This window comes from Girardinichthys multiradiatus, chromosome 5 (genome assembly GCF_021462225.1).
Source record: "Girardinichthys multiradiatus isolate DD_20200921_A chromosome 5, DD_fGirMul_XY1, whole genome shotgun sequence".
Classification (NCBI taxonomy): domain Eukaryota; kingdom Metazoa; phylum Chordata; class Actinopteri; order Cyprinodontiformes; family Goodeidae; genus Girardinichthys; species Girardinichthys multiradiatus.
In genome coordinates, this window is record NC_061798.1 from 8,783,566 (window position 1) to 8,796,881 (window position 13,316).

General features: G+C 41.1%; 1 protein-coding gene across 3 annotated transcripts in view; it reads left to right on the forward strand.

The window, feature by feature from the left end:
* Positions 1-259: 259 nt before the first annotated feature.
* ntn1a (netrin 1a) overlaps positions 260-13,316 on the forward strand; it is a 108,247-nt gene continuing 95,190 nt past the window's right edge. For 2 of the 3 annotated variants that reach the window (XM_047364533.1, XM_047364535.1), the window contains exons 1-2: positions 278-420; positions 533-1,593. In XM_047364533.1, the coding sequence (XP_047220489.1) occupies positions 570-1,593 (1,024 nt within the window). In that variant the 5' untranslated portion in view covers positions 278-420; positions 533-569. Of the gene's footprint in view, positions 421-532; positions 1,594-13,316 lie in introns of all 3 variants that reach the window. The other variant, XM_047364534.1, reaches the window with a different exon arrangement.

Sequence of the window (13,316 nt, forward strand, 5' to 3'; positions counted from 1 at the left end):
TTGTGATTTGCTGTACCTCTGCAAATTTAGAACTATATATATAGTTGTAGTATATATATATATATATATATATATATATATATATATATATATATATATAATTTGATAATATTTCTTTATGAATGTGCAAAACTAATCAGAACCCCTATAAATAAAGTTACTCTATACACACACACACACCCGCCCCTCAGCCCTACACCCCATCTGGATGCGCTGACCTCATCCATGGATCCAAGCAAAAATCCCAGAACGAAAGAGCGGCGAGGGGAGAGAAAGGGGTTTTGAAAAGACCGGCAGAAGGAGCGGGTCCGCTATAAGGACACAAGCGACTCTTAAGTTCAGCGGGAAGAAACAAACAACTCCGGAGCAGCTGTACGAAGATTAAGAAAAGTTTGTGATATCTTTGTAAATAATTTCTTGGTAGGGCGATCTTTATATGTCCTCTTCAAAATCTACCTTAGGCTAATACTGTATAATTTATTATTTGAAAAGCGTTTTTCCCTGATTCACGTGTAACCCTCTCCTCCTCCAGCCACAGACACTCTGGGAACCAACGGACCGGACAGACCATGATAAGGGTTCTGGATGCCGTCCTGCCTGCGCTGCTCGCCGCCTCCCTGCTGTGCCGGAGCGCGTTCGGCGGCTACGGGATGAGTCTGTTCGCGGCGCAGACTTCCCTCCCGGACCCCTGCTACGACGAGCACGGCAACCCGCGGCGCTGCATCCCGGACTTTGTCAACGCTGCCTTCGGGAAGGAGGTGAAGGTGTCCAGCACCTGCGGCAGGACGCCGAGCCGTTACTGCGTGGTGACTTCGGCGGAGAAGGGGGACGAGAAAACCCGGAACTGTCACACCTGCGATGCGTCCGACCCCAAGAAGTACCACCCGCCGGCGTACCTGACGGACCTGAACAACCCACACAACCTCACCTGCTGGCAGTCTGAGAACTTCGTCCAGTTCCCACAGAACGTCACTTTGAGCCTGTCCCTCGGGAAGAAGTTTGAGGTGACTTATGTGAGCCTGCAGTTCTGCTCACCCCGTCCTGAATCCATGGTTATCTACAAATCAATGGACTACGGGAAAACCTGGGTGCCCTTTCAGTTTTACTCAACGCAGTGCAGGAAGATGTACAACAAGCCCAACAGGGCCGCGATCACCAAGCAGAACGAGCAGGAGGCCGTGTGTACTGACTCCCACACCGACATGTACCCGCTGACCGGCGGCCTCATCGCCTTCAGCACGCTGGACGGCCGCCCGTCCGCGCACGACTTCGACAGCTCCCCGGTGCTGCAGGACTGGGTGACGGCCACAGACATCAAAGTCACCTTCAGCCGCCTGCACACGTTCGGTGACGAGAACGAGGATGACTCGGAGCTGGCGCGCGACACCTACTTCTACGCCGTGTCGGACCTGCAGGTCGGCGGGCGGTGCAAGTGCAACGGGCACGCGTCCCGCTGCGTGAAGGACCGGGACGGGAGCCTGGTGTGCGAATGTAAGCACAACACCGCGGGGCCGGAGTGCGACAGGTGCAAGCCGTTCCACTACGACAGGCCGTGGCAGAGAGCCACTGCCCGGGAGGCCAACGAGTGTGTCGGTGAGTCCGTCCACGGTCCTCCGGCCTGGAGCGACTGGCTGATGCTGAGCGCCTTTTCAGTTTCTCCTGGCTGTGGGGAAAAATGAAGTAATAATGAATAATAATGATAAAAATAGGTTATAAGGTCTAAAAGCATCCTTTTAGAGCAGAAAATGCTTCTAAACATTATTTTAAAAAGCGCACTTTGAAAGTCTGAGGTTGACTTAGGGTTTTTAAACGGTACCATCGAGCCTAAAGCCCTAACAAAGATCTCCCACCACCATCTATTTATTTGATCTATTCTTAAAAAACAAAAATTGAATAAATAAAAAGTCCCCTCGTCTGTTTATCGGCCCTTGTAAATATTGGCTTTTACGAAGTTATTTATCATGACTTTCTATATTTATAAACTGTGATGATATAAAGATACATATAGTTGTAATTCGACGGATTTGGTTTGGCGCTAAGTGATTAAAGACAATTAGAAAATTTCTACAAACAAACAAACAAACACACACACACACACACACACACACAAAAGCGTGTGTTTTAATGTTAGCCAGAGATGCACCGTCAGTATTTTCCAAGCCATACCGATTTTTGTTTTCTTTAACATCTTGCCTTCCAATTTTTGCCATTCTTATATTTTGCCAATGACGAAAACAAATTAAAAAAAGGTTATTAGTAGATCTAGTAGCTTTGAATAAAGCAGAAAATTAAGCGATTAAAGGATCACATCTATTTTGGCAACAGATCAATTGTCAGTAATATTTATCTTATATTTGTTAACTAAAAAAGTGCAGCAGAGCACATGCTGTTGGTTGATGTGCTTATATTCAAAAATGGACTTGACTGATCAAACTGGACAGTTACTGTGGTTAGTCCTACGGAGTGACCCAGCACAGAGATGGAGCTGTAGAATACTGATCATTCTGGCTCATTTAAGCTACGCATTTCACATTGAGGGAAAGAAAATCTTCCAGAACATTGTTCACACGCACAAGTTAAAAGGATACATTTCCTCACAAGAGCAAAATATTTGGGGGGAGTTTCTGCTTTAATCACATCGAAACATCAGTGGGTATGAGATTCTCTGGGTCTTACGTTAAAATGCCACAGTTTCATAGTTTTTACACTTTTTTTACACTTACACAGTTTTTAACTTTGATGACATCCTATTCTTAATCTATAAGGTCCAGATTGTTGATGGACCCACTGTTTGCCAGCAATAGCAACTTTATCTATTCTTTAAACATCTTCCTGAAGGTTTAGGAGTGTGTTCATAGTTAGATGAGAAAACCAAAATTGTAGCCACCGCTCTAATTCATCCCAAATGTATTTAAGAAGGTTGAGGTCAGGACTCTGTGCAGGCCAGTCAAGTTTCTCCACACTGCAGTTGTGGAAGTGATTGAAACAACAGAATTCATTGATTTGGTGCCGTGACCCAATACCTTTGGCACTTTTGACTGTCAGCCTTGTAAGAAAGAGAAAAGTGCAGCAGCCTTCTTTCAGCCAGTATTAGTCAGAAACAGGTGGGGGAGGGACAAAACAAAACTCAGTTTACTCTGGTCCCATCTAATCGCAATGATGTTAAATTGTAGGAACAGTACGATATAAATTGTTTTGTAGTTTTAAAACTGTAACTTAATAAAACCTTGTTATGCTTAGTTACCAGTAACTGCCTCATCTCTAGTCACATTCCAATTATTTTTATTATTTTTCTTTTTCTTTTATTACCTGTCTAATTCAGTTTTAATTTCTCTAAACAAAGAGGACGAATCATCACACATGTGATCTAAAATTTTGATGAGACGAACAATGAGAATGAAGTAGAGATATACTGCCAGAAAATTCAAAGAATGAGCCAAAAGGTGACTGATACTAGAAACTAACTGAAAGATAGGAACTAAGCTAGCTAAAGGTCTCAGTGCCACTCCTACAATTCTTCAGTGACAAATTCAGCCAATCAAAAGCCTTCAGTTCTTTATGAAGCTGCAGCTCAGCGAACATGCAGCAGCTGCCTGAAATGCTTTTGTTAGCTGGTGACCGACGTTAACATGGTGAAACATGCACCTACTGTACCAGTTAGTCCTTCTTAATTAAAAAACAAGATAAAATGGATGATCACATTACCAGCCTGTATGTCCTGCCAGAAGAGGTCTAAAAAAAGCAGCTCAAGTCACCCCAAAGTCTCTGTTAATATCACAGAATATTATCTAAATGTATTATCACCAGTAACAAAATTATTCAGAACTGATTTACTAACACAGCTGAGATGGAAATCTGTTCCCGATTATAGGATATCTTGGAGTTTTTACATCTACTGAATAGTCTTAAACAGTCAAATAATTTGATATTTGCTATTTTATATTTATTTAAAAGAAAAACACGTTTTCCCTACACCATTATGTAAATAAATCAAACATCCCGTACTGAGATCTGTTCCTACTCACAGTCTGCTTCATGTTTTCTCCGTGAAAATGAAATGTGTCTGAGAGAAATCACACAAAATGTCACTTTTTGAGCAGTGCGTCAAAGGAGGATATTCATTCAATCAGTCTGCCTCCATTTCTTTCATAAGAAAGTGCTGCAAGGTCTGCTGATGTGTCAAAGTATTACATTCTGCTTTATTCCCACCACAGACAGCAAAACAAACAGGGAAAAGTAATCCACAGAGCACCTTTAAACAGCTGCATTTCTGCCTCAGTTTTAAAGCACTTTGTTGATTACCTCCACCAGGATTTTAGAGGTTACTCAAGTGTTCTTCGGTGTGCATCTCAGTCCATTTGGCTTATTGACTCTCTGCAGCAAAGCAATGACTTCTAATGCAATGAGTTCAGTCACCAGACGCTTTGGCACGTCGAAAAACCGTTGGAGGTCTTAGGAGCTGCAGCAAAGGCAGAAGGAGAAAAAAGGCTGCATTACACTGGATGCCAGTGATGATGTAAAAGGGATTTTTGTGTAGTTAACTTGATGTTTTGTAGAGTACCATATGTTGAATGATCCGGGGTAATCAGAAGACGGCTTAAAGGCATGCTGAATGAAGGGACCGGCTCTAAATTTGCAAGTTAGAGCCGGAACGCGCTGCAGCGGGTTCCAGGGGAGGGGCTGTGGACAGCTAAAAAGACAGGACTATTGTTAGGTTTTAATGGTACCCATACCTGCAGTTTAACGGATCTTTTCAGGAGAGATTCACCTATCAGAGGTTTTGTGGCCAACTTACTACAACCAGTTTTGCAAAGCTCTGAACTTTTACGGATTTAGAACTAAAAAGAACAACAGAATGTTTTTTCTTTCTGCATATGCTGAAAATTAAACCGACACAAAAACAAAAAAGTTTACATTAAAAGAGAACAATAATTCTATCAAACCCAGCCCGAATTCAGAGAGCTGTTTCTCACTGCATCACTGATAATCTACAAATACATTATTAATCTCCAGGTTAGAGGATACATGTATATGTTTAAATATAATGCAACTAAACATAATTACCGGTTATACATTTTTTATTGCTTTACAAGAGAGTTTGCAGCTCCTGAAATGTTTTCTCTTTCTTGCACACCCTATATGTAGAAAGAGGCCATATCAAAGATGATGCATTTTTTTCTGCAAAATCATTCCAAATTGTGTCCAACTTCAGATTTTAGAGGAAAAGTTCTGATTTACTGATCTGTGTTAGATTTTTAAATCAATTTTAAATCAATTTATTGTAACTCTAATGAGCCTTTCTGTTGTGATTGGTTTTTAATTACCAGGAAGCAATTAGTGGTAAACAGCTTTGCAGTTCAGCATGATTTTACAATTTCAAAACAAAGAAAGAATAGTTATAGAGGTATAATTTTAAACTGTCTTGAGCATCTTATAATAGCGTTAAGCACAGTTAGCATGAAAAGTACTATTAGCATTCCTAACTCTAAAACATCAGCCCATGCGTGCATTCTCTGTAAAGTTTGTAGACCCCTACATTTCCTAACTCAATGAACCATGAGAGATATAAGAAGACTTTTCAAAAGGATAAAACAGCAACCTTGGCTTCAATACGTTTCACTTCCTGTCTTCTTATCTGCCGAAGTCAAAAGAATTCCAAAGCAGGAGACCTAAGAAACAGGCAACATGCCTTCGCTGAAAATACTGTTTCCTTTCTCCAAGTTTTTAAACTCTTTTCTGCTTCCTCTGACCTTATTTCATCTCACACATATATAGCAACTTTTGAGTCTTCTTTCCTCAGTAACAGCTTCCACACTGAGGAGCAGTGTTGACGGCGCATTGTGTTAGCAACTATGCTTGGTCTGTTCACTGATTGTTAAAAAGTTGTTTTTTAGTTTCTGATCGGCCAATCGCCCTTCAGGGCCAGTCAAGCGTAAAATCCTCCATTGTTGTTCATAACTTACAAGCTTATTCCATAATTTCTTACCTAAAGCTTTGTTAGCGGAACTTTATTTACATATTAGTAAGTCAGAGATGATTCTTGAAGTTTGTGCTTTTTCTGTGAACCCTTTGCTGTATTTTTTGTTCCCTGAAGCAAAGGCAGTAGATTTGTTGTCAAATAAGACAAAAGTGGATAAAACTGCTCAAGACGCACGAGACAACTTGAAATGCAGCATTTCGTACTGTTTATCATAACAAAAAATATTAATTTTTAGCAATAATGCACATATTCTTTTGTTTAAGAAAAATCCTTCAATGAAATTGACTTTTTTTATTTCTGAGTAAAGCTTTTCTGAACCCCATTTAGGCTTCAATATGCTTTACCAACAATGCACAGTCAACTGTAGAAACTCTGAGAGGTAATGCAGGACCAGTTCATTCCATACAGGACTGACTACACCAGTCGCTGGTACCCCTGCTTTTTGCAAGTGTATACTTAGAAGGACATCACTAGCTAATGGTAGCAAGTTTATTAACTTTATCTAACTTTCTGTCATGTCTCACAGTTGTTTGTGGCAGAAGCATCAGCAAATAGACAGAGATCAGACTGAAGGAAGAAATTGGTTGACAGACATGGAAACCAATATATTCAGAGAATAAGTAGGAAGAAAATTTCCAAATTTTGGAAAATGAAAAAAGAAGGTACTTTGTTAAAAGCAGATACACTCAATATTTCTCATATTTTTGTGTTATTTAGTTAACTTTACTTGTGAATACCCAGTGCATTGCAAAAGCATTTACACTCCCTTAGACTTTTTCACATCTTGGTTTTCATGATGCTGTTTGTTCACTGGTGTTCTCTGACAAACCGCTGACATTTAACGAGGCTAGACACTAAAGGACAGCTTTCAGATTTTTATTTCAAAAGACATTTAAATCCATATGTTCATTTTTCTTTCACTTCACAATGATGCTCTACTTTATTCTTGCCTGTCACGTAAAATCACAATAACTACTTTGAAGTTTTTCCTCATAATGTGACTAAATGTGGAAAAGTTAATGGGGTGTGAATACTTTTGCAAGGGACAGCGCAAATATAATCATACATATCAGGCACCTTATCAGTCAGATCAGTCCGCCCCAATATCCAAAGTCAGCATGTGTTCAGTGTCTCAATGTAGCAAGAGAAATATGTGAATCTCCTTTAATATTTTACTACAGAACTCTGTAGTAAACCGAAATGTTTTCTCACACATTTCTTTCTCTTCACATTTGTTGGAATGCTGCCTGTTTTTTCTCTGAACACACAGTAAACACAGGAATATATCTTTTGCTATACAGTCCTAAATCCTGTATAATTACAGTAACTGTATGAATCAATACATTTCTTTGCTCATTTTCTAACATTATTTTCACAATTTCAGCAGATGGAAAGCAAAGTTTTCCATATCTTTCAAATCCCACATTGTAAAAGGCAAACACCTGTTCCCAGGTGGTTCTCTGATAGAAGGTCAAAACATGCTCTGCAGAGATGTCAGTGCAGAGATGTGAGACAGAGCCACTAAGACAGAACAAAACATTTTCACTTGTTTGTTACACCCTGTGATATTCTATGGATCTCTTTAAAAACGCAATGAAACTGTTCTCTTGTGCTAAATGTTCATTTTGGCATGCATTACTGGTTAAAGATAGCTGCTGTAGTTCTTTGTGTGAGGCACTCTTTGTTTTTTAGGATATTTATGTATTTCTGGCCAAATTGTAATGAGGTTTAACATCATTTCCAGAGCAAGATCAAGACATCGTGAAATCTGAAACTTTCACCAGATATTTTAAAGGGATCAAGTTCTGGGTTTTTCAAAAACTAAGAACTGAGATACAAAGTTTCCCAAGTTACAACAACCTTTTACAAATATTACAGTACATTGCAGAACAAATGTTCTCTTTTTTTAAGGATTGTTTGTACATTGGACAGGATTTCTAGGAGCAGCCAAGGGCCAGAGGGGGTCTGGTTTGGGGACCAGAGGATTTCGTCTCTTCCTTTTGCAGATGACGTGGTCCTGCTGGCCCCCTCTAGCCAAGACCTACAGCACGCACTGGGGTGGTTCGCAGCCGAGTGTGAAGCGGCTGGGATGAAGATCAGCTCCTCCAAGTCAGAGGCCATGGTTCTCGACCGGAAAAGGGTGGCTTGTCCTCTTCAGGTTGAAGGGGAGTTCCTGCCTCAAGTGGAGGAGTTTAAGTATCTCGGGGTCTTGTTCACGAGTGATGGGGGAATGGAGCGGGAGATCGACAGACGGATCGGTGCAGCTGCCGCAGTAATGGGGGCGTTGTGCCGGTCGGTTGTGGTGAAGAGAAGTAAATCGAGAGCTTCGCTTTTCGGCTCAGCTCTCGATTTACCGGTCGGTCTACGTTCCTACCCTCACCTATGGCCATGAACTTTGGGTCATAGCCGAAAGAACGAGATCCCGGATACAAGCGGCTGAAATGAGCTTCCTCCGTAGGGTGGCCGGGCACTCCCTTAGAGATAGGGTGAGGAGCACGGCCATCCGGGAGGGGCTCGGATTAGAGCCGCTGCTCCTCCACATCGAGAGGAGCCAGTTGAGGTGGCTCGGGCATCTATACCGGATGCCTCCTGGACGCCTTCCTCGGGAGGTGTTCCAGGCACGTCCCACCAGGAGGAGGTCCAGGGGACAGCCCGGGACACGCTGGAGGGACTATGTCTCTCGGCTGGCCTGGGAACGCCTTGGGGTCCCCCCAGAGGAGCTGGAGGAGGTGTCTGGAGAGAGGGACGTCTGGGCGTCTCTGCTGAGTATGCTGCCCCCGCGACCCAGTCCCAGATAAGCGGAAGACGACGAGTACAAGTTCATATTGTGTGTCTTACTAATAGAAATAAAGGAGGCATATTCACTTCATTATAATGATCAGCATTGAGCTATGATTGAGCATAGTGCAGCAGCTAGACAGCGTCGTTTGGATTTGATGCAGACATTGTGGAACTAAACAGGTAGGAGCTGACAAACGTTTTATTTTCAGCCAGATTTTAGTCACTGATGTCATTCAAAACGTTGTTGGTTTGCTGTAACTGATACAAATAGCCCTCTCTTAACATTTTTCTGCCGAAAGAACTCGGGTTGGACTGTCACAACACTGTTGTCATGGTTACTTGGACATGTTGTGGGTGCCTTCCGGCTATTTATACTACTTTGCATATGTATTTATAGGCGGAGACTGGACGGTCCAAGCGCTACGTGGAGCTGGACCAAATTCACCGTAAATTTGCATATATGAAGGCTACTATTTTTTATGCTTTTTTTTTGTGCGCCACAAGTTTCAGCATTTCTCCTTACTGCAAACTTTAGTATGAAAGCCACACACTCTTTCGTACATGAGGCCCCAGGAAACTAACTTTTTTTAATTCTTTGTGAAGAAGCTCTAGTTTTTATGACAGACTCATTTTATTTAAGTCTGGACTTTGACTGGGCCATTCTGAAATGTGAATAGGCTTTGATTTAATACATCCTATTGTAGCTCAAGCTGCATGTCTAGGGTCGTTGATCTGCTAGAAAGTGAAGCTTCAACAGTCTTTTGCAGCCTCTCACAGAGTTTCTTCCAGGATTGCCCTGTATTTAGCTCCATCTATCTTTAGATCAACACTGACCAGATTTCCCATCCCTTAAGAAACACATACCCCCAGAATGATACTCCCACCACCGTGTTTTACTTTAGGATGATATGTTCAGGGTGTTGGAATGTTTTAATTATCCTTCACCCATAAAGTTTTGCCATAAAGTAAAAAAGTTACATTTTGGTCTCATCTGACCGGCACACTTTCTTCCATATATTTGCTGTGTCCCGTACCTGGTTTCTGTCAACAACTGTAAATTGTTGTTCAGTGAGCTGTGGATCTCAGCAGCTCCTCCAGAGTTTCCATGGGCCTCATGGCTTCTCTGATTAATCCTCTCCTTCTACGGTCTGTTTAGCCATGCGTTTGAAGGTTTATTTAAGAATACGTGAGAGGATATTACATAGCCAAAACAGTGAAAATAAAATTTCCAGATTTGACAAACAGACAAAGAAGAGAGAAAAGCGTATGGCCAGCCAAAAAAATCTAAATATAAACACCAAATTGTTAATTACAATAGAATTTATGCGTATGTTATGGACCAATTTATAGAATTCAATCAATTATTAATTTATAAGAGATACTTTAACCTAAGTTTAGTGTGGGTGTGTGTATCTAATTAGTTTAAAACGTAAAAATTGCTATGATAATCATTCTCATTATTTAAGTGTATAAAAATAAACCTAGACAAACAGATTATGTACCATCACTATCAATAATAAGAATGATAATAATAATAACAAAAACAACAATAATAATAATATAAAATAAAATAGTTAAATTTGGCATAAAAACAAAAGAAAAAAGTATAGATGTTCGTTCACTAATGAGCCCTTCACAGAACAGATGCATTTAGGTTAGATTGTGCGCAGGTGGACTCTGTTAATTGATTCAGTGACTTCTAAAGGGAGTTGGTTGCACTGGATTGTATTTAGGGATATCAGAATAAAGGGGGGTAAATGCAGTTCAGATTTTTATTGCTGAGGGAATGAAAGCAGTATATGGTTCTCCTGGCACTTGACATTAACGTGCTACTTTGTGTTGGTCACAACACAATCGGCACGTTAATCTCAATAAAAGCAAGGTGGTTGTATTTTGACACACTGTGGAAGATGTAAAGGGGTGTGAATACTTTTCCAGGCAATAGACAAGACAAAACCCATCAGGGCTGGACTTTACATTAGAAATTGTGATTTAGGTGTAATTTAGGTGTAATTTTTAGCGGTTTGATTGCTTTGGTCTCTGTTGTCAGTTCTTGTTGTCAGATAGGAGCCTTCCACACCGAAGGTCAGGTTGATGTTTAAACAGGTTGTTGTGCACCGTCATAAAATCGGTCTCCTTCATCTTTAAAGGTGCGGGCTGAATCCATAGTTAGGCTCAGTGATGGTAAACAAAGCTGGGAATAAACTGATAGAGCAGCCATGGACTTTGCACCGTATTACTCTGCTAACACTTTTCTTCAGGTCTTCAGGTTGCAGGCCTACCTGGCCCTGCTCTCACTTCAGAAACCACTTCCTTGAGCTCTTATCAGTGTTTATAACTGGCTCTGTAAACCGGCATAAAAATAAATTGAGCACAGTCCCGACAACTGGCTCAGCCTTCTGTTTTAGATTTGGAGACCTGCTGTATCTCCCAAACAGACAAACACAAGTCACCAGGCCGGCAGGTACTGTAAGCAAAGCTGGGGCTACGGTATATCAACTGCTGGAGCTAAACTCTAAAAAAGGCAGCTAGAGGAGGTGCACGGAGAAACACACTAACATACAGAGTGCCAGGAGAGGCAACGCTGGAAATCCTTCTGTAGCACAGCCCTGCAGATGTGGACTTGGCTGAACTAACAACTCTATGCAAATTTGACCGAGAATATGTGCCTCCTTTGATGCGTAAACGTTCCTGATTGAGGTTTGAACCTAATTTACGGGCCAGGAACCACAATCATCTAAGGAGTCTGACCCCTATTATCTTAGGGTAACCCCCACAAAGGATGGAACCTTAAACAAAGAGAAAAGAGCAGAGAATATGTAGGGAAGAGAGATGAGATAGTATTTGGCAGAGGATGAGGGAAGATGAGGTTGATGAACTGGGAAACCGTCTATAGATCCGCGACTGTGTAATAAGAGGTGTGGTTGAGGTGTGTCCTCATACATCAGTGTGTGGCACATACATCAAACACGTCATCTGTATCTGCAAAGTAGTTTCATCACAAAATGAAACATCATATCCATTAATACAGGAGCCAGTGTTGTAAAGGTTCAGTAAAAATCAGTCCAAATTATTCCAACACAGTCCAGTCATGTATGCCGATTCAGATCCAAATACCTACAGTCTAGTTCAGTCCGAATAATAATACAAGACGGTCAAACCCAATTCATTAATTAATGCCAACTGGTAAGAGTTTTTGATCTAAAAAGACCAGATGATTGCGTATAGTCATTGACTTTGTCGGAATCCCTCATCCTGGGCAAGCATTTGGCAACAGTAGAGAGGAACAACTGGTCTTTAACAGGAAGAAACCTCTGGCAGAAAAGCTTTGTTGAGAGGACAGGAAAGATAAGAAAAAACACAGAAGAATGAGCTGGGAGTACCTTCTATAGAAAAGAAAAACAAAAAGAGTAAACTAAGTTTATGGCTGCAATAGCTGCATCAGTGACTTTATCCAGGAAAGAGACACAGCTAAACACAGAAGCGCTGGATGCGGCGTGTGGTGAAGCGGTAGAGCGCGCAACCCATAGTCTTCGACGCAGCTGTCCCTGGTTCGAGTCCTGACCCTGGAGACCTGTGCTGCATTTCCTGTTTGCTAATTTACAGTACTGTGCAAAAGATTTAGGCAGGTGTGAAAAAATGCTGTAAACAAAGAATGCTTTCAAACATGGAAGTGTTAATCATTTATTTTTATCAATCACTAAAATGCAGTGAATGAACAAAAGAGAAATCTAAATCAAATATTTGGTGTGACCACCCTTTGTCTTCAAAACAGCATCAATTCTTCTAGGTACACTTGCACACAGTTTTTGAATGAACTCGGCTGGTAGGTTGTTTGAAACATCTTGGAGAACTAACCACAGATCTTCTGTGGATGTAGACTTTCTCACATCCTTTTGTCTCTTCATGTAATCCCAGACACACTCCATGATGTTGATATCAGGGCTCTGTGGGGGTCAAACCATCACTTCCAGTAAGTCTTGTTCTTCTTTACGCTGAAGATAGTTCTTAATGACTTTGGCTGTATGTTTGGGTTCACTCACTTAGCATTTTGTAAATTGATAAAAATAAACAATCATCATTTATATTTCTGAAAGCATTCTTTGTTCACAGCATTTTTTCCACATGTGACTAAAACTTTTGCACAGTACTGTACTACAGGCCAGATGGATGACAAAGTAGATCTGTTGTCGCTGTTAACAAGAATCGTATCTCTATTTGGTCTCAGAGTTGAAATAACCAGAAAAGTTTCACATCTGAACCTCTCCATCCAGAAGCAACACAGTCACCAGCAGTGAGAACTTTTCTTCTTAAAATTATTTTGATTTAAATGGAAGCCAGAGCTGTGACAGCTAATGTAGATACTGGTGAATATGTCAAAGCACGGCAGATTTTGAAGCTATTAACGTCAGAGCTTGGCAGCGCGCCTCTTATTGAGAAGGAATTTTGGAGCTTGTTATTGCCTGTCTTGCAGCCTGTTCAAGAAGCCACTCAATTTTAATGGAATTTGGTTTTGCACAGATAATAAATTCTGACAGCCCCTCTTGAAGACTGG